The sequence below is a fragment of the Carassius auratus genome, unplaced genomic scaffold, assembly GCF_003368295.1.
Source record: "Carassius auratus strain Wakin unplaced genomic scaffold, ASM336829v1 scaf_tig00028738, whole genome shotgun sequence".
Lineage (NCBI taxonomy): Eukaryota > Metazoa > Chordata > Actinopteri > Cypriniformes > Cyprinidae > Carassius > Carassius auratus.
Window position 1 is genome coordinate 71,056 of NW_020525718.1, and position 21,487 is coordinate 92,542.

General features: G+C 37.3%; 1 protein-coding gene across 1 annotated transcript; it reads right to left on the reverse strand.

Annotated features, from left to right (window-relative positions):
- Positions 1-1,499: 1,499 nt before the first annotated feature.
- Positions 1,500-16,730, reverse strand: LOC113079619 (gastrula zinc finger protein XlCGF57.1-like). The gene is made up of 2 exons (XM_026251863.1): positions 16,691-16,730; positions 1,500-5,754 (listed from the first exon to the last, which is right to left on the reverse strand). The coding sequence occupies exon 2, from the start codon at positions 5,747-5,749 to the stop codon at positions 4,535-4,537; it is 1,215 nt and encodes a 404-aa protein (XP_026107648.1). The 5' UTR covers positions 5,750-5,754; positions 16,691-16,730; the 3' UTR covers positions 1,500-4,534.
- Positions 16,731-21,487: the final 4,757 nt, after the last annotated feature.

A 21,487-nucleotide genomic window follows, 5' to 3' on the forward strand; every position in this document is an offset into this window, starting at 1 on the left:
ACGCAGATATTTCTGCATGCTGAACAAGGCCATGTGCTGTAACATTAGGTGATGGTTAGATAAATTAACTCTGTAGGGATGATGTTCGATTGGTTTGGCTAGACAGGGGTGTACAGTCGTCCTCCTGGAGGGCCACTGTCCTGTAGGGTTTAGATCCAATCCCAATTAAACGCATGTGAACCAGCTAATCAAGGTCTTACTTGGCAATAGGGAGGTTGTAAAAGAGTGCTAAGGGAATTATTCAAATTAATATATGTATTAATTAATTATATGAATGTACCTCTGAAGGTTTTGACTGTCTTCCGAAACGATTTGATGGCATTTTGTTTCCATCTTTGCTCCATGTTTTAGCTTACCTAAAACAGCGGGTCTTAATTCCAGTCCTCCACCCCCTGCTCTGCACATTTATTATGTTTCTCTTATGGCTTCAGACATTTGTATTCCAACGTAAGTGTCCTGTGAACTGGACATCACAGTATCATTCCAGTTTGAATCCAACATACTGTAGGCTATATGTTCCATTCAAAGTGCATTGTCCGATATAGATGTTCACAGAACCTCCTTACAAGGTTAAAAACTAGTTCAAAAGTTGTCCTTGGAAATATTTTCAACATCATTTGAGGTTCAGTTAGACATAATTTTTACTCAGGATGTGTTAGATTTAGACTCATGTTATTTCAATGTAATTTCCAGACACTGTCCTAAGCTAACACAAAAAGTACCTGGACCAAGATCCCAACTAAACCAAACATTGTCCACCAATGGTGACTTAAAATGAATCAAATAACAACATTTAAACCTCTGTTTATTCTCAATAAGAGCTTCTCTAGATGTCTGACAGAAATAAAGTCAATTTAATGAATTAATCTGATAAAGCTGTTTGTGGACATGTATGATCCTCCTCTGCTGAGATCTTCAGAGATTTAATGTCTTTGCAGTTGATTTTACCACATGCTCAATCATCAGTTATTTCATTATTTCATAAAGATTATTTTATTTTCTTGATTTTCGGACAAACACAGTGTCTGGAAATGACTTTGAAATAACATTATTCTAAATCTAATGCATCCCAAGAAGTGTTGATTTGGTCCAGAAACAGTATAAATTATGCCTAAATGATGCTGTAAATATTTCCACTGACCACTTTTGAACTAGTTTTTAACCTTGTTAGGAAGTTCTGTGAGCGTACAGAACACGTAAAAAAAGACGTCATAAAAACTTTCATTCTGGCTCCTCAGTGGATGTCATTTCAACGTCTGCAATGACAAAAAGACATCCACAGGACGTAACTTTGCCCAGTGGGTCATTGCCAGAGAAGTTGGCTGTTCACAGAGTGCTGTATCCAAACATTTTTTTCTTATGAAGTATTCTAATTTGTTGAGAAAGTGAATTGGTGGGTTTTTGTTGAACGTGAGCCAAAATCATCACAATTAAAAGAACCAAAGACTTAAACTACTTCAGTCTGTATGCACTGAATTTAATTAATACGAGTTTCACAATTTAAGTTGAATTACTGAAATAAATGAACTTTTCCACAACATTCTAATTTATTGAGATGCACCTGTATATACTCACAGAAACTAATATATGATGTTACAGTCTCTGAGAGTTCATCCACATCGATGGTAACAGCTTCAAAAACACTCCAATCAAGCCCACTCTGTTTCGTTGGTCCATCTCTTTACAGTCTTTGTTTAGCAGATTTTTTTTTTTTCCTGTAGGTTGGTATAAGATGAACCAGACAGTGATCAGACAGCCCCAAAGCTGCTCGTGGAACATAGTGATATGCATCCTTCATTGTGGTGTAACAGTGATCTAATATATTACTGTCTCTGGTGGGACATTAGCATGGTCTATGGATTTTGGCAGTTCACATGAGAGATCGGCTTTATTAAAGTCCCCAAGAATGGTTAAAACAGAGTCCAGGTGTTGTTGTTCTGTCTCTGTGATCTGATCAGCGACTTTCTGTAAAGCCAGGCTCACATGCGTTTGCGGAGAGATGTAAACAAGTGAAACTCCCGCGGCGAATGGACTGGCTGGCAGATAACAAAGAGCACTTCTAGATCTGAACAGCACATCGTCTTTAACACGGCTACATCTGCACACCACCGTTCATTGATGTAAAAGCATGTCCTGCTGCCACGCGAGTCTTCCCATTGATTCTGCGTCACGATCTGCTCTAATGATTGTGTAAATATGAGAAATACCATGAATTGCTTGCCTAATTATTTATTAGGCATTTAAAGCTCTAGCTCTATTGGCTTTCGCTGTTACAGCCGTGCACCTTTTTCTTAAATTGTTTTGTCATGAGATTCCAGGGAGAGGCTCCACCTTGATGGGTGAGACTCCAGTGCTGATCATGGGGTGCACCTGTTGCACTCCTATTTAAGAGGCTCGTGGAATTGAGTTCACTCTCTCTCATTTTTGTGTTCGTGTCTTTGTTTGAAGAGTGGGTTGATATTTTGATGTTACCATTTGTTTCCACAACTCCACAAAACCCATTTCCAACAGTTATTTAGTTTGTTGTTTCTTTAATTATTCTTTAACATTTTGAACCTAGACATTATTTGAATAACCTGAAATCAATATTTTCTTCATTGAAACAGATTTTGTCAGGTGTCCTCTTTATGTTGTGACTTTGAGCCGAGTAAAATTAATATATTAATTTTTATCCGAGCAGAATCAAGAGGAAATCAAAATGGAAAACAAATTTAGCTCAAAGGGAATTGTTTATGATATTTATAGTGAATTTGGTCAGAATCACTGTTTTTTGGTCACTGAATCATGGCCATTTGATTCATTGAATGAGCCTCATAACATCAATCCAAAATAAAGTAAAAACACTTTATTAGCGTTGTAACAGGATCAGCAGTTTAAGACATTAACTTGTAAGAACAAAATAAAAAAAGACACTTCTCTTTTTAAATGTACGCAAGACTTTATTGGTTAAATCAAAAAGACAAAAAACTAATCTAACAAACACACACTCATACATTCACACAAGTTGCAGAAATAAAGTGAGGAAAGAATGAGTTTAAGTGAAAATGTGAAATCCCATTTGTATATCAATAAAGGAAATTACTGAACAGCCTTTAATCAATAAATTAGCAAGAATCTGGAGGTTGTACTTGTGTTGCCTTCATTTTAAAGGAATTAATTTTGCATGGCATGGCTGCAGAAAGGGGTTTCTGTAGGTTGTTGATTGGCTGGAAGTTCAGTAGTCATTGGAAGTGATGTCTTGGGCATTGGCTGAAGGATGGTGTGGAGTCGTGTACGCTGGTTGAAGTTTTAAAGTTGGTGCAGACAACGTCTGACATGGCTTTGCGGCAAAACTTAGGACACAAAACTCTCAACAGGAAAATAAAATAAACTGATGTAGAAGAAAGAATGAAAAGCTGTTGAGACTAGACGGCTTGTCTTCTCATGCTGGTTGAGTAACAGCGGGCGTCAGCACAGCACACTTTGAAGAGTGTTTAAAGAGCTGGTCATATGGTATTTTAACGTGTCCTTATATTGTGATGGAGTCCTCTACAACAGTATTAAATGCATCTAAGGAAAGAAAACATTGTAATTTTCCCAAAATATACATTAAATAGTAGAGTCATTTGCCAATTAATTCTAAACAATTTGTTCCAAGCAAGTTGGGAGCAAACCCCTCCCTTCCACAAGCCTACACTTCACTGATTGGTCAGCTAGCCACACCTGTTGTGATTGGCACAGAGAAGAATCCTTGCCCCAATTAGCCAGCGCTAATTAACTAGACGAGACAAAACAAATAAAATAAAATAAAACACATTACCAACGAGGCATTTGTTGAATCATGTGGGACATAATTACTAATTATAATGACTTATAATGTTTTTTTACACGCTGTGTATCACACTGCGTAAAAATAAAACCCTGTTTGCATTGGTGATCTGAGAAACAACACCCAACAAGCCTACTCTACTGGTTCAGTAAACAGGCCTCATCCTCCATAAAATGCACAGCACTCATCTGAATATCTGGGTTGGACTGTTCTGGAACAGTGTTGAAATACAACTTAACCACTGATTTCTAGTCAAGTCCTATTTTGGAAGGCCGAACAAAGTTTCACTTCAACGAAACTCACAGCGACTCCACAACATGGCACCTGCGGCAACAGACAGAATAAAAGTAATGCCTTCTATCTTTGCGTGAACCTTTTGGTCGGTGTTACGCAATCCTTCCCACATAGTGATGTAGAGATGTGACGGCATGGTAGAACGAGATGATTTAGGGAAGTGTGGTTGACCCTTAACTTTTACAATGGATTTTTATTTGGATTTGCGACTTTAGTCTTAGCAACTCAACAGGTCTTAAATATGCACCAAGAGAAATTTAAAATTGTAAATACTGTAGATATTGTAAAATCGCATCATATGACCCCTTTAAGACCCTAAAGAATCATAAAACTTGTGGAAAATGGGCATTCAATGACCACTTTAAACATGTGATTCTCAAGGTATCCTCTATGTGACACAGACCTTCCACACTGAAAGCAGATAAAAGGCTTTTATGAAGCGTGAGTTACCAAATGAATCTTAAGTTGTCCTTTCAGTCTAAAACCCTTTCCACACTGAGAGCAGGAGAAAGGCTTTATCACAGCATGAATAAACATGTGATTGCAAAGGGATGATTTATATGTAAAACTCTTTCCACACTGAGAGCAGGAGAAAGGTTTTTCTGAAGAATGTGTTACCAAATGATCCTTAAGTTGTCCTTTCCGTGTAAAAGTCTTTCCACACTGAGAGCAGCTGAAAGGCTTTATTTCAGCATGAATTAACAAGTGCATCTCAAGATTTCTGTTACTTGTGAAATTCTTTCCACACTGAGAGCAACTGAAAGGCTTTATCCCAGCATGAATTAACATGTGCCTATTAAGGCATGATTTACTTCTAAAACACTCTCCACACTGAGAGCAGGAGAAAGACTTTTTCCCACTATGAATTAACATGTGCATCTTAAGGCATTTTTTCAGTGTAAAACTCTTTCCACACTGAGAGCAGGAGAAAGGCTTTATCCCAGTATGACTAAACATGTGATGCTCAAGGCTTGTTTTACAAATGAAAGTGTTTCCACACTGAGCGCAGGAGAAAGGCTTTATCCCAGCATGAATTAACATGTGATCCTTAAGGGTTGTTTTTCGTGTATAAGATTTTCCACACTGAGAGCAGCTGAAAGGTTTTTCTGAAGTGTGAGATACCAAATGATTCTTAAGTTGTCCTTTCCGTGTAAAACTCTTTCCACACTGAGAGCAGCTGAAAGGCTTTATCCCAGCATGAATTAACATGTGATTCTTAAGATTTCTGTTACATGTGAAAGTGTTTCCACACTGAGAGCAGCTGAACGGCTTTTCTGAAGAGTGAGATACCAAATGCTTATTAAGGTGTATTTTCTGTGTAAAACCCTTTCCACACTGAGAGCAGCTGAAAGGCTTTATTCCAGTATGAATTAACATGTGCCTATTAAGGCTTGCTTTACATGAGAAAGTGTTTCCACACTGAGAGCAGCCGAAAGGTTTTTCTGAAGTGTGAGATAACAAATGCTTCTTAAGGTGTGCTTTCTGTGTAAAACTCTTTCCACACTGAGAGCAGCTGAAAGGCCTCTTGACTTCTGTTGTTTTAATGCTGCAACTCACAGATTTTTCTTCATTGACACCATGATATTCCTGATCCTGATATTTCTCATCCACCGCTTTCAGATCTCGTCTTTCTTCTTTCATTTTCATCAGGCCTAAAATTAAATCATAATAAAGTTGAAAATTAATTGAAACGTAAAAAAGCATAAAATATTTGTGTACAGACAAAAGCTAAGTCAAAACTTTCCCTTTTTAACACGGATCCATGAAAATCTCAAAACACTGCATTATGCATCCATGCCAGTAGATGGCGATATCATTTTATAAAGAAACACAACAGATTTTTTTCTTCTTTTTTTTTTTTTTTACAGAAACACTGAATGACCAACAAAGCACCACCTCTGTCACAGTTTTCTGTCTTTCTGTCACTGTCTTCTGTGAGTGTTGTGTTTGTTTGGTGCCATGCACTTTTGTCCTGTCTCTTTTCTTACCGCGCCTATCTTCTTACCTCATCATTGTTTTAGTTGCTACACCTGTGTTTCTCCCTTGCTCCCGGATTTACCGTCACTCTGCACACCTGTCTCTCAATCACACACACAGCTGTTGCTCGTTGTTAAAGTTTTAATTCTAATTACTAAAATTCTATCATTAAATTATACTCTATTATCATAATATGATGCTTCACTATATATATATATATATATATATATATATATATATATATATATATATATATATAAATATATTAGGGATGAAAAATGTCGGTTATTTCAATGATCGATTGTTGTTTAAATAAACAATCAATTAATCGTTAACCATAATGCTGCAAAATGAATTATAGGCAGCAGTCACCGGCATGACAGGATGTGTAAAAGCCACACAAAAAATGCGTTCTCACCTGAATTAAAGGAGTTTTCGTCTGAATAAAATGCTAGTACGTTTGAGATCATTTACTTTGTTGACTGTTTTCGGCACGGAGAACGCTAAACGAGCCTCTCTAAATGGTTTTGTGGTGCTCGTTGTTGTATTTTAGAACACAATTGCAATGTTTTCAACTGACATTATGGCATTTAAAATAAAATTCTCCCAAACGTAACTGTGGTGCGGTGTGAATGCGCGGTGCAAGTGAACCGCTTCCATCGACGCGGGTGCAGCAAACCTCTGCTGCTCACATTAATTTGATCCTGCTGGATTCTGTTCTGGAAAATATCAGATTTTGAATTGTTGCGTTCCGGTAGGCCTAGCCTATTTGTTTTTAAGAATCCGGCACACAGTGCATTAGATCGTGACAGTGCGTGCATGCATGCATACGAGGACGAGCGAGCACGGCTTGATTATTTGGGGATTACTGCTCATGTCTCACGCCTGTTTCACACATACTCCATCTGCTGTGCATATGAGTTGCATATTTTTTTACGCACCCATGTTAATGGATTCCAGCATTCACACGGTCTGTCAGTGCATTCCAGGAGCAGTGCGTCTGCAGCAGTGCATCAACCGAGTCTATTTTTGTGAATTAAAGTGACAGCGCATTGTTCGCGGTAAAGAATGAACATGGATTGACATTTATTAAATCATACTGTGTTTCACACGCAACATAAGGGTTTTTGGCTAGGTTTAAAACAAGAAAAAGTGCAATTTTAGATAAACAAGGAAAACAATATACATAATTCACTTTTATCGAGGCAAAAAAAAATAAGTTCAAAGACTTGTGGGATTGTTTGTAATAAAGATTTAAATGCAAAAGGCACCAGACTTCCTGACAGATCTGTTTTAATTTTAAATATTTGCCATATCCTAACAAGAAAAGTTGGCTAATTGTGGTGTTTAAATGTTTTGCCGCTTGCTCGAACAGCTTATTATACAAACCTAGAAGTCAAATGCATAAATAATGTATTGTTTATTTACTGCGTTTAAACTAATGTCTATGAAAGATTGCTACTGTACTGTGATATACGTATATATATATAGATTAATTTTTAAAATCTAGATTAATCTCACTGTGATCTTGAAATTAATCTAGATTAAAATGGCTCATTCGAATTCTGCCGAAGTGCAGCGATCGTTTACGTACCGAGTAGCGAACTGCAAACGCGTCCTGTGTGAAACCACATCGAGTCCGTGCTGCACCACATAGGTAACACACACGGAGTGCATACGCAATGCAGACGGAGGGCCATAGCTGTATGTGTGAAACAGGCGTGAGCAGGCCGTAGCTGGGGTCAGCGTGGACCGGGTGAAGGTTGTACCAGTGGGGCCTGTTTGAAATGGTTTAATTTGTATGTTCGTTTATTTTTATTTATTTGTGCTATTCCATCAAACCTACATTTATTCAGACACCTTCAACATTTCTCACATTATTACAGTTTTGCTATATATATAAAAAAATTATATCTGGTGTCTGAATAATTTTTGGTTTGACTGTTAAAACTACAAAGTAATTCAGTCAAGAGCAGTAAGTGATTTTCATTTTCTTGGATTAGCATTACAGCAGCCAGTAGCTAAATTAGGCGCGGTCACTTTAAGAGACGATGAACGCATCCAATATAATACACATACCAATCAACTTTTTACTTTCACTTAAGAAATAACTGACAGTTTTTTCGAGCACAATTTCCACAATGCACAATTTCCACAATGTATTTGTCGGCACAAGAGAAAAAATAAGCAAATTCGATGTTCAAGTGTTTTGAGACGCCTTTCTCTGCGTGAGCCTGAAGACCAGAACACAGTGGTGCTGAATTGGGCTCTTTCACATCTTTTTGTTTGTTCTAACTGCGATTTGTATTTGTTCGTTCAGGTGCAGTAGGGACTTTGAGGAGAACTTTGCAGAAGAGAGCTCGGTTCAGTGTCGCTGTCCGTGATACGCGGCTCTCTCTCTCCACACCGAACACAACATATAAAGCGGGCGATCATGACTTGTAGTAAACTTGTGTAACACTTGACATTTTCCAACCCTTAAGTTATCTAGGGCTGCTCCGATCACGATCAGCCGATCGTTAATGCGCATCTCGTCATTAAAGCCGGTTCTCTAATCAGCGGTAAATTCCCTCAGATGCGTGATTTCGCATAGAGCAGCTGTTACTACACAGAGCCATTGTTAACTGAGAAGATGCGCAAATAAACGCTGAAAATGAACGTGGATTTGCGCATCTTCTCAGTTAACAATGGCTCCGTAATGACTTTTAATACTACCGTAATTCCTCAAATAACAACCTGTAGTCAAATAAACACCGGGCCTCTGATAGTGGCCGGGGGCATGGTCAACACTAGGGATGCTCATATTGACCGTTTAACTGTTAACCGAAAGTAAACTCATTGTCGAAATCATACTCTAGATTTAATACTGTCACATGGAATTGATGTTGATAGTGTTGAAATTGTGCAGCCAAGTGATGATATCTCAGATCATTATTTCGTTTTGTGCAAACTTCATATAGCCAAAATTTTTAATTCTACTTCTTAAGTATCAAAGAACCATCACTTCTACCACAAAAGACTGCTTTTTAAGTTCTCTTCCTGATGTATCCAAATTCCTTAGCATATCCAAAACCTCAGAACAACTTGATGATAACAGAAACTATGGACTCTCAACTGTATTACATACAGTTGCTCCTTTACGCTTAAGGAAGGTTAAGGAAAACCGTATGACACCATGGTATAATGAGCATACTCGCACCCTAAAGAGAGCAGCCCGAAAAATGGAGCGCAGCTGGAGGAAAACAAAACTAGGGGTATTTCGTATTGCTTGGCGGGAAAGTAACATATCCTACAGAAAAGCATTAAAAACTGCTAGATCTGATTACTTTTCTTCTCTTTTAGAAGAAAACAAACATAACCCCAGGTTTTTATTCAATACAGTGGCTAAATTAACGAAAAATAAAGCCTCAACAAGTGTTGACATTTCTGTGTTTGACATCACAGCAGTAATGACTTTATGAACTACTTTACTTCTAAAATCGATACTATTAGAGATAAAATTCCAACCATTCAGCCGTCAGCTACAGTATCACATCAGACAGTGCACTATAGACCCCCTGAGGAACAGTTCCACTCATTCTCTACTATAGGAAAGGAAGAATTGTATAAGCTTGTTAAATCATCTAAACCAACAACATGTATGTTAGACCCTATACCATCTAAGTTCCTAAAAGAGGTGCTTCCAGAAGTCATAGGTTCTCTTCTGACTATTATTAATTCCTCATTGTCATTAGGATATGTCCCCAAAACCTTCAGACTGGCTGTTATTAAGGCTCTCATAAAAAAAACACAACTTGACCCCAAAGAACTAGTTAATTATAGACCAATCTCGAATCTCCCTTTTCTGTCCAAGATACTAGAAAAGGTAGTATCCTCACAATTATATTCCTTCTTAGAGAATAATGGTATATGTGAGGATTTCCAGTCAGGATTTAGACCGTATCATAGTACTGAGACCGCTCTCCTTAGAGTTACAAATGATCTGCTCTTATCATCTGATCGTGGGCGTATCTCTCTATTAGTTTTATTGGATCTTAGTGCTGCGTTTGACACAATTGACCACAGCATTCTTTTGCATAGACTTGAACACTTTGTTGGCATCAGTGAAAGTGCATTAGCATGGTTTAAATCGTACTTATATGACCGCCATCAGTCATAGCAGTGAATGAAGATGTATCATATCGATCACAAGTGCAGTATGGAGTACCTCAAGGCTCAGTACTAGGGCCGCTACTCTTCACACTTTATATGTTACCCTTGGGAGATATCATCAGGAAACATGGTGTTAGCTTTCACTGTTATGCTGATGATACTCAGCTCTATATTTCTTCGCGGCCCGGTGAAACACACCAATTTGAAAAACTAATGAAATGCATAGTCGATATAAAAAATTGGATGACAAGTTATTTCTTACTGCTAAATTCAGAAAAAACAGAGGTGTTAATTATAGGACCTAAAAACTCTGCTTGTAATAACCTAGAACACTGTCTAAGACTTGATGGTTGCTCTTTCAGTTCTTCGTCATCAGTTAGGAACCTAGGTGTGCTATTTGATCGCAATCTTTCCTTAGAAAGCCATGTTTCTAGCATTTGTAAAACTGCATTTTTCCATCTCAAAAATATATCTAAATTACGGCCTATGTTCTCAATGTCAAATGCAGAAATGTTAATCCATGCATTTATGACTTCAAGGTTAGATTACTGTAATGCTTTATTGGGTGGTTGTTCTGCACGCTTAGTAAACAAACTACAGCAAAATGCGGCAGCAAGAGTTCTTACTAGAACCAGGAAGTATGACCATATTAGCCTGCTCCTGTCATCGCTGCACTGGCTGCCTATCAAACATCGTATAGATTTTAAAATATTGCTTATTACTTATAAAGCCCTGAATGGTGTAGCACCTCAGTATTTGAATGAGCTCCTTTTACATTATACTCCTCTATCTCCGCTACGTTCTCAAAACTCAGGCAATTTGATAATACCTAGAATATCAAAATCAACTGCGGGCTGCAGATCCTTTTCCTATTTGGCGCCTAAACTCTAGAATGACCTACCTAACATTGTTCGGGATGCAGACACACTCTTGCAGTTTAAATCTAGATTAAAGACCCATCTCTTTAACCTGGCATACACATAACATATTAGTATGCTTTTAATATCCAAATCCGTTAAAGGATTTTTAGGCTGCATTAATTAGGTAAACCGGAACCGGAAACACTTCACATAACACTCGATGTACTTGCTACATCATTTAGAAGAATGGCATCTACGCTAATATTTGTCTGTTTCTCTCTTGTTCCAAGGTCACCATGGCCACCAGATCCAGTCTGTATCCAGATCAGAGGGTCACTGCAGTCACCCGGATCCAGTACGTATCCAGACCAGATGGTGGATCAGCACCTAGAAAGGACCTCTACATTAGGGCTGCACGATGTGTCGTTTAAGCATCGATATCGCGATGTACGAATCCACGATAGTCACATCGCAGGATGTGCGATGTAGGCTGTCGTTGTTGATCCGTTATTCATTGAAATAAGAAACATTACACGGGCCAGCTGCTCCCCGGCCTTGACGAATGTGATTTGCGGATTAATTGCACAGCTTAACCATCATAGAGTGAAAGTTTATCATTGACAGGACTGAAAAACACATGCAAGTTTAAAAGGGCAGAAAGAGAGGGAGCGTGCGAGAGAGACCGAGAGACAGAGAGCGCGCAAGAGAGACAGGGAGACAGAGAGAGCGCGAGAGAGACAGGGAGACAGAGCGCACGCGAGAGAGACAGGGAGACAGAGCGCGCGAGAGAGACAGACAGAGATAAGTACCATCAATGTCTTTAGAAATGTATATGAATTTATTTTGCATGTAATTTTTTTTCTGATGAATATATATGTATTTTTGTTTGTTTCTATCCTGCTATGTACAATGCTTTGGCAATGTGTAGGTCATGGCAAAAAAGCAATATGAATTGAATTGAGAGAGAGAGAGAGAGACCGAGAGAGAGCGAGCCGTTTTCAAACAACACGAGCGCTGTCTTGCTCTCTCTCCCTCGCGCATATTTAATCAATTGACACGATGGTTTCAATGTTTAAATCATTTAAAATGAGAATGTAAGTGTGCTCACCTCATTTTTGTTTGTAGGAAAAAATATCGCTATATATATCGCAGAAAAATAAAATATCGCAATGTCATTTCTTCCCAATATCGTGCAGCCCTACTCTACATCCCTGAAAGACAGCGGAGACCAGGACAACTAGAGCCCCAGATACAGATCCCCTGTGAAGACCTTGTCTCAGAGGAGCACCAGGACAAGACCACAGGAAACAGATGATTCTTCTGCACAATCTGACTTTGCTGCAGCCTGGAATTGAACTACTGGTTTCGTCTGGTCAGAGGAGAACTGCCCCCCCAACTGAGCCTGGTTTCTCCCAAGGTTTTTTTCTCCATACTGTCACCGATGGAGTTTCGGTTCCTTGCCGCTGTCGCCTCTGGCTTGCTTAGTTGGGGTCACTTCATCTACAGCGATGTCATTGACTTGATTACAAATAAATGCACAGACACTATTTAAACTGAACAGAGATGACATAACTGAAATCAATGATGAACTGCCTTTAACTATCATTTTGCATTATTGACACACTGTTTTCCAAATGAATGTTGTTCAGTGCTTTGACGCAATGTATTTTGTTTAAAGCACTATATAAAGGTGATTGATTGATTGATTGATAAATATTTTGACCGATTAATACTATCAGTTAAACTGTTTAATACGTTTTTTAAGGTTCTTTTTTTTTAGTTTGCTGCATGGTTTAAAAATAAAATAGCCTACTATATAGCTTATATTTATTAACTCACGGAGCGCGTCAGCACGCGCAACCACACCCGTGACACAAAATGAAACTGTGTGGGATCATTTTAACAGAAAGGGCAACAAAGTTACCTGTAAATTATGCGGCGCCGTATTAAAATACAGCAGTAGCACAAGTATGATGCAGTACCATTTACGAAGCTCAGAAGCTTCGAGTGATGAAGGGCAACAAACTCTGCCCTCCATGTTATCAGGGAGAAGATGCGATGCACGGCAATCTGAGGAGATAACGCACTGATTATCCAGAAGCAGATGTTGATATCTACATGAGAGACGATCCTCCTTCTCTGGATATTAATCCTCTTGACTGGTGGAAAGCAAATGATAGGCGTTAGGCGCTTCCCGAAGCTGGCCACTCTAGCGAGACATTGCCTGTGCATTCCCGGTACATCTGTCCCATCGGAGAGGGTGTTTTCTGCCACGTTGCGCTCCAGACTGACTCGTTGATACTGACACGTTGCTTTTTGTAAATAAAAATTAGACAAGGTGTTTTTTTTATTTAAGGTAGGGCTGCTATTTTTATTTAACGAAAAATCTTAGTCTAACGGAAAAAAATTCCGGTTTGAAAGCTTCGTTCAAACGGATTCAGTGTTTTCTTTTTGTCATCTTAATTCGTTAATTAAGTTTAAAATATATATTTAGTGTAGGCCTATTTTGTTTTTTATTTGTATTATTTTATTCTATTTTTCTCTCACTGTCAGAAATGCTGCAGGTGCGTGGAAATTTAAACTGAATCCAGGTTCTGTTGTTGATCTGTTCTGTATGCTGCTGTTTGCACTTTGCACGTTAAAATAAACCCTTTGATAAAAAAAAAATATATATATATATATATTTTTTTTTAAAGGGTCACAGATACGCGTCAATTTTATTTGTATTTAATGCCAATTCAATATTATAATATTATCAGTTAACAGTTAATAATCGATTAACGAGTGGCGGTTGTTGGTCGGGACAATTAATGGAAATGAGCATCCCTAGTCAACACTGATAAATAAAGGCCGGTCTTAAATTAAGGCCGGGGGAAAATTTGTGTGGTGAATCAGCAGAGCCAGATAACGAACATACACGCCCACTGCCGGAGCGTTTCTCATTCTCGAGTCAACCGGTTGCATCGGTTTTCGGATCACCAGTACACTGAACCGAGAACTGTTTCTGTCGGATGCATCCGATTTGAGAACAGAGGAGCTGATGATACTGCTCATGCGTGATTCAGCGTGAAGCAGACTGACACAGAGCGTGTCTGTACCGAACTGCACACTTCTTTATAATATTATCTTTATGACATTCCCAATTATGGTTAATAACGTTGTGCATTGCTGTTCAAGAGCTGAATGAACACCGGAAAAACTGAAGTGCTGCCAGCTTATTTAACACAGGAAAATGCATCATATATTCAGATATTTATACAACATATTATATTTAGGCTATTAAACTTATATACGTACAAAAAGACAAATATGCACACGTGAACTTGAACTAAGTTACATGCTAATCAAAATGTGTAACTTCGGTTGTGGATGCTCTCTGGGCTCTTCCAGCAAAACAACGCACTGAAACACGGAAACCAAACTAGAGATCAACTCTGATTTTTGAGGGATTTATGTGTATTGGCCGATACGTGGCTGCTGCGTTCGCCGATAGTTTTTTCCCGGCATTATTTACAGACAGGAGTCCACAGGCAGCTCTGTGTTGCTGGAGATGCTGCAGTTCACACTGCCCCTCCCCCACTAGCAGAGTAGAAGTTTTAAACTTTCAAAGCATTGATTAACTGTTTGACTTAGCTGAAATATTGTAATACACTTTGAAAGTGGAAACATATTGCTCTATATGTGCGTGCACCTATAGCTAAGAAAGTTTGTGGGTCAAAATGGAAAACGCGAATGCCAAATGCATCGTCTATAAAACTGCTTGTCATTGTATTTAGGGACCGGCAAATAGCTAAGTTGTAGGCTATCCATATGCATACAGCAGCTGTTACGAACACTGGCCATAGGATTAAATAATGCAGAGTTACCGACATTGTTCCGTGATTCCGTGGTATCTGTAGGAGTTTTATTCAGCGAGCACCTGGCTGAGGTTTGGGCGCGTGCAGTTCAACGCGCTCATTTGTCCAGGCAAGCTTATGCCGTGGTGAGATGAAAACAGCTCAGCTTTTCAGAAAGCCACAAGCGAACGCAGGTCATGTGACAAAAAACAATCGACCATTCCATGACAACATCGAAAGCTCAACTGAACAGCTGATCATAGTCGGACAGGGTGGGATTTTATTTCTCATCTCCATAAATATATGAAGTAGTTAGCATTTTTAGACACAATATGTGAACGGCCCCAAAGTCATAATAAACCAATCTATTTGGTTTAAAATAGTTTTTGTTTTGTTTAAAATGAAGATCACAATTACGTATATCAAAATACTAATTTGAATCATTAATTCAAACACGTTTAAAATTAATTGTCTCATTCATAAATTCCTATTTAACTGGTGGGAAATTTTCCTCACCACGGCAACCCTAAAATACAGTAATTGTTTTTGAAGATTGTAACAATAAACACTTGAGGGATGCGCTGAATGAAAGCACATTCACTCTCTGACAGCAGATGGAGCTAAACTACAGAAAATGTCCTTAACCTGGAAACCCCTTAAATAAACCAGCTGGACTACTTTCTGAAACATATTTAAATAATTTTAAATAGCCATTCAGATTTGTGTATTTGCTATGATGTTCATAACTTAAGTATTAAGACTTAATATGTTATTTTAATCTGGACTACAACGTGCCATAGATAAAGTTTGAAAATGTTTAGATTTTTTATTGTTAACCCTCTCAAGGCAGGCGTTGCAGATTTGCAACAGTAAAGTAACTAAAAACCTTATTACTCCAGATACATATTTTATGAATCTGGAGTACTAAAAACATTACTATAGTTTACTAAATTTACTAAGTTACTAAAACTTAATTTGAGCCTGAGAGGGTTAATTCATACTTTACATCAGGGCTTCATTTTTACAATAGTTAACAATGGTTAACAAAATGCCAATGACAAATTCTACTGAACATTCATTAATCTTAGGTATTCCAATATTTAATAACACGTCGTTAAAATATAAAGTTGCAACTGTAGTATTTAATGATTTAACTTGAACTATGACTTTTTTTTAACAAAGATTAATAACTTCTTTAGCAAATGTAGCTATTGTGAATGTTAATGGTTAACTAATGAGATTGTAAAGTAATACCTATGGGTCCTTATGGTTTATACTTTAATCTGTGCAAAACTTTTAACTTTATTTTTGTTTGTTTTATTGTATTTAAATGTTCAGTTATTTTTGTTATTAGAAAAATGCTATTTAACCTATTATATTATACTATATTTTGAGCACTTTTTTAAACTAAACTTCAATACCGTGATAATACTGTTTACCGTGATAAAAGCATGAGCAATTAATCACAACAGGAAAATTTTATATTGGCATATCCCTACCCACAAGACATTAACTATGGCATTGTAAACATAATTTGTATTCATTATTGGACTTCGTTTTGTAGTGAGAGGTAAATTTACAGACGGTCCCTAAAGCAACCTAGGCGAATATCCAGCGAATATCAAACCTAAAACTTTACCGCGCTGAACTTTGAAACTGGATTTTAAGAAATGTTAATGATAGTTAAGGTCTTATTTTTATACAAATAATCTGTGAATGTACCACATTTGTCTTTAATGACTGTTTGAAGAATAAACACCAACCTCCCTGTTCCTTGTGTTTTATTCTCCAGGTTTCTGGTTCCTCGAGTTTTATTCTCCAGGTTTCTGGTTCCTCGAGTTTTATTCTCCAGGTTTCTGGTTCATCGTATTTTATTCTCCAGGTTTCTGGTTCCTCGTGTTTTATTCTCCAGGTTTCTGGTTCCTCGTGTTTTATTCTCCAGGTTTCTGGTTCACGCGTGTTCTCTTCACTCTCCTCTTTAACAAACACCATCTTCACATCAGCAGATCTCAGTCCAGTTGATACTTCTCCAGATATTTCCTACTTGATTCTAAACTTAATCACGACTGTGAGGATGAGAAAATAACAGTATTTTTCTCTTAAAAAAACCCCCTCATGTCTAACCCTTTGTATTAATAAACAGCATCCTGACAAAACAACCACAGATCTGCGAAACTAATCTTCTTCCTCTAAGGTTTAATGGTGTTTGGCAAACAAACAAAAGTGTTTAGCGCCACCCGCTGGATTGGAGAGCAGTGTTGCCATCTTTGAATGGAAAGTAGCTTTTTTTATTATTATTGTAACATTTGAAACAAAGAATGCCATCAACATATTACATGTCAGGGAGCAAGAAAAAAAAAAGAAAGATTCAAAAAAATAAACAGCTCTCTTAGTGGAAGATTCAGAAATCAAATACAGATACAGTTTTAAATCTTCCAGAAAAAGATTAAAGAAAGCCTTACATTTACAATATATTTGTGAGCAAAATATTTGGCAAGAAACAAAATAAGATTGAGTAAATTAAATTTCTCTTTTAAAAATTTATATAACCCAAAATAATATTTCAAGGAAGTGTCAGAAATTATACCACAAAGAAAAAAAATAAATAATAATATATATATTCATTCCACAGATTCTTAGTATACTCACAATTGTTACGTACCGCATTTATTCTATGGGTAAATGTGGACATAGCAAAAGGTAAAAATATCTTAAGAGCATTAATCTGAGTCCTGCCCCAGAACCACAACGTGTACAGAAACAAATAAATAAACCTTTTATTTCCCAGCTTGTGGAACAAATACAAGAAAAAAGGAAGCAATAGCTTCTGGAGAGAATAAGGCAAAAATAAACAAAGTGACAAACTGGAGCAGGTTACCTTTAACTAAACTAACAAAGAAAAGGAAGAAAATAAAGTACCCCAACTCCCTTCCTGGCTCCATCCACCTCCCTACAGCTTCCAAATAAAGCTAATAAGCAAAACGCAAATAGGCAAACATTAAATTAGCTGCTAAGAAGGATGTTAATAGTAGCATCTGTATAAACCAAGCAACATAAACTAAAAGGTGAAGGATAGTATGAATCTCTTCAACTAAAATAACAACAGTAAGTGTTGGAGAATATCACAACAAACAAAAAAAATACCTACACTGTACCAATGTAGAATACTAAGCAGCTCAACAACCACCAATTGTAACTCTGGAGAAAACTCTTGGGGAAACATTTCTCTCAGTCTGAGGGCTGGAGCTCTGCTTTTATGCTGGCTCACTCTTAACTGGTTAGCAGTTACAGCTTGGAGCAATCAATTACCTGCCAGGCAGATTGTGTAGGAGGAGTCTTATTCAGAGACAAGATTTGTCTCTGAATGAGACAAATCTTCAGCTTGGAGACCACAAAAGGAGCAATTTACATCAAAGTCCTTAGAAACAAACCTTTGTAAAAACATTTTGTGGGATAGCACCGATGTATCATTTTATAAGACACTTCTTTGATCTACAAAAATAATTTTTGAGGCAAACCCAGACCCTAGCCCAGTTAATTTTACCTACAGTATTGTTCAAAATAATAGCAGTACAATGTGACTAACCAGAATAATCAAGGTTTTTCGTATATTTTTTTATTGCTACGTGGCAAACAAGTTACCAGTAGGTTCAGTAGATTCTCAGAAAACAAATGAGACCCAGCATTCATGATATGCACGCTCTTAAGGCTGTGCAATTGGGCAATTAGTTGAATTAGTTGAAAGGGGTGTGTTCAAAAAAATAGCAGTGTGGCATTCAATCACTGAGGTCATCAATTTTGTGAAGAAACAGGTGTGAATCAGGTGGCCCCTATTTAAGGATGAAGCCAACACTTGTTGAACATGCATTTGAAAGCTGAGGAAAATGGGTCGTTCAAGACATTGTTCAGAAAAACAGCGTACTTTGATTAAAAAGTTGATTAGAGAGGGGAAAACCTATAAAGAGGTGCAAAAAATGATAGGCTGTTCAGCTAAAATGATCTCCAATGCCTTAAAATGGAGAGCAAAACCAGAGAGACGTGGAAGAAAACGGAAGACAACCATCAAAATGGATAGAAGAATAACCAGAATGGCAAAGGCTCAGCCAATGATCACCTCCAGGATGATCAAAGACAGTCTGGAGTTACCTGTAAGTACTGTGACAGTTAGAAGACGTCTGTGTGAAGCTAATCTATTTTCAAGAATCCCCCGCAAAGTCCCTCTGTTAAAAAAAAGGCATGTGCAGAAGAGGTTACAATTTGCCAAAGAACACATCAACTGGCCTAAAGAGAAATGGAGGAACATTTTGTGGACTGATGAGAGTAAAATTGTTCTTTTTGGGTCCAAGGGCCACAGGCAGTTTGTGAGACGACCCCCAAACTCTGAATTCAAGCCACAGTACACAGTGAAGACAGTGAAGCATGGAGGTGCAAGCATCATGATATGGGCATGTTTCTCCTACTATGGTGTTGGGCCTATTTATCGCATACCAGGGATCATGGATCAGTTTGCATATGTTAAAATACTTGAAGAGGTCATGTTGCCCTATGCTGAAGAGGACATGCCCTTGAAATGGTTGTTTCAACAAGACAATGACCCAAAACACACTAGTAAACGGGCAAAGTCTTGGTTCCAAACCAACAAAATTAATGTTATGGAGTGGCCAGCCCAATCTCCAGACCTTAATCCAATTGAGAACTTGTGGGGTGATATCAAAAATGCTGTTTCTGAAGCAAAACCAAGAAATGTGAATGAATTGTGGAATGTTGTTAAAGAATCATGGAGTGGAATAACAGCTGAGAGGTGCCACAAGTTGGTTGACTCCATGCCACACAGATGTCAAGCAGTTTTAAAAAACTGTGGTCATACAACTAAATATTAGTTTAGTGATTCACAGGATTGCTAAATCCCAGAAAAAAAAAATGTTTGTACAAAATAGTTTTGAGTTTGTACAGTCAAAGGTAGACACTGCTATTTTTTTGAACACACCCCTTTCAACTAATTGCCCAATTGCACAGCCTTAAGAGCGTGCATATCTAAATGCTGGGTCTTGTTTGTTTTCTGACAATCTACTGAACCTACTGGTAACTTGTTTGCCACGTAGCAATAAAAAATATACTAAAAACCTTGATTATTCTGGTTAGTCACATTGTACTGCTATTATTTTGAACAATACTGTATGTTCCAATAGAATATGGCATTTGGACGAGAGACAACTTCATTCTGGAACAGAGCACGAATACTCTATTATCTGATTTGGTAGTTATGGATAATTCACAGACATATGTATCAAACACATTGAGATATGGCACAATCTGAGAGACCTTGTTGTTAAAACCCTTTATAAACAAAATAATCCCAGAAGGGATAGCTCCAAAAACAATACCATATTCTCTTGCTGTATTTGGGATTGAATAACTGACTCACCAAAATAATATTATTTTTAACCCAATAATCAAAATTATGCTTGTAAATTAAAGACCATGATAAAAGACATTGTTTGTGAAAGTGAGATAATTTGGAAGGAATTTTGTTAGGCTTATAATTACATAAGAGCAAAAAATGTAGACTACCTTATTTAGAAAAAAATAAAATTTGGTATAAAGTTCCATAAAGAGGTGGGATTTTTAAAGTGTTGTTTTATCCAATTTATTTTAAATGTATAATTAAGAGAAGAAAATCTGATAAAATTAAGTCCACCATTTTCATAAGAATTCATAACTACAGATTTTCTGATATAGTGTTTCTTATTTTTCCATTCGAAATTAAATAAGCACTGGTCAACTGTTTTGGAAGTCTGAGGATTGACATAAAGCGATGTAGAAGAATAGGCTAGACGTGAAATACCCTCTGCTTTAGAAAGAAAGTTCTACCCTTGAGAGATAAATCTCTGCGTAACCACAGATTTAGTTTCTTTTTGGTCTTTTCCATAAATGGAGAAAAGTTATCAACACATCTATTCTTCATATCCTAAGAAACGACTATACCTTAGTAACTAACTTTCTATCACTGGGATGCAGTCTATGTTTGTCAAACAACAATATTTGATTGAAAATAATTCACATTTGTGGATGTTTAAGTGTAAACCTGATGCCCCAGAGAATAAACCAATAATATTAATAGCTAAAGAAACCTGAAGAGTGTTTAGATTCGTTTAGAATCGTTCACTGATTCGTTCAGTGATCAGTTCTTCGTATTAAACAAAATAAGCCAGCAGGTGGCAAAAGGAGTGTATTATGTGCTATGTCTTAAATCAATGAACGTATACACTTGTTATAACAACTGATCTGGCTTTATTAAAATGTGTGCATAAACGCATTCAATATATAAAGTCTAATTAAGTTGTTCAGATGAACAAAGCACGTGGTTTTCTTGCCTAATTAGCATTTTAATTGTTTGGTCAGACAGTTTATATATTATATATTCACATTCATAAATCAGGGATTAAACGTGGAGTTCTGTATGCTAAATATCAAAACAAGCTTATGTGCTCTGTGCCTATAACTGCGCTTTGCATTTTGCGAGATTGACATGCTAAATAGCAGACTAACCCTGTTTACTC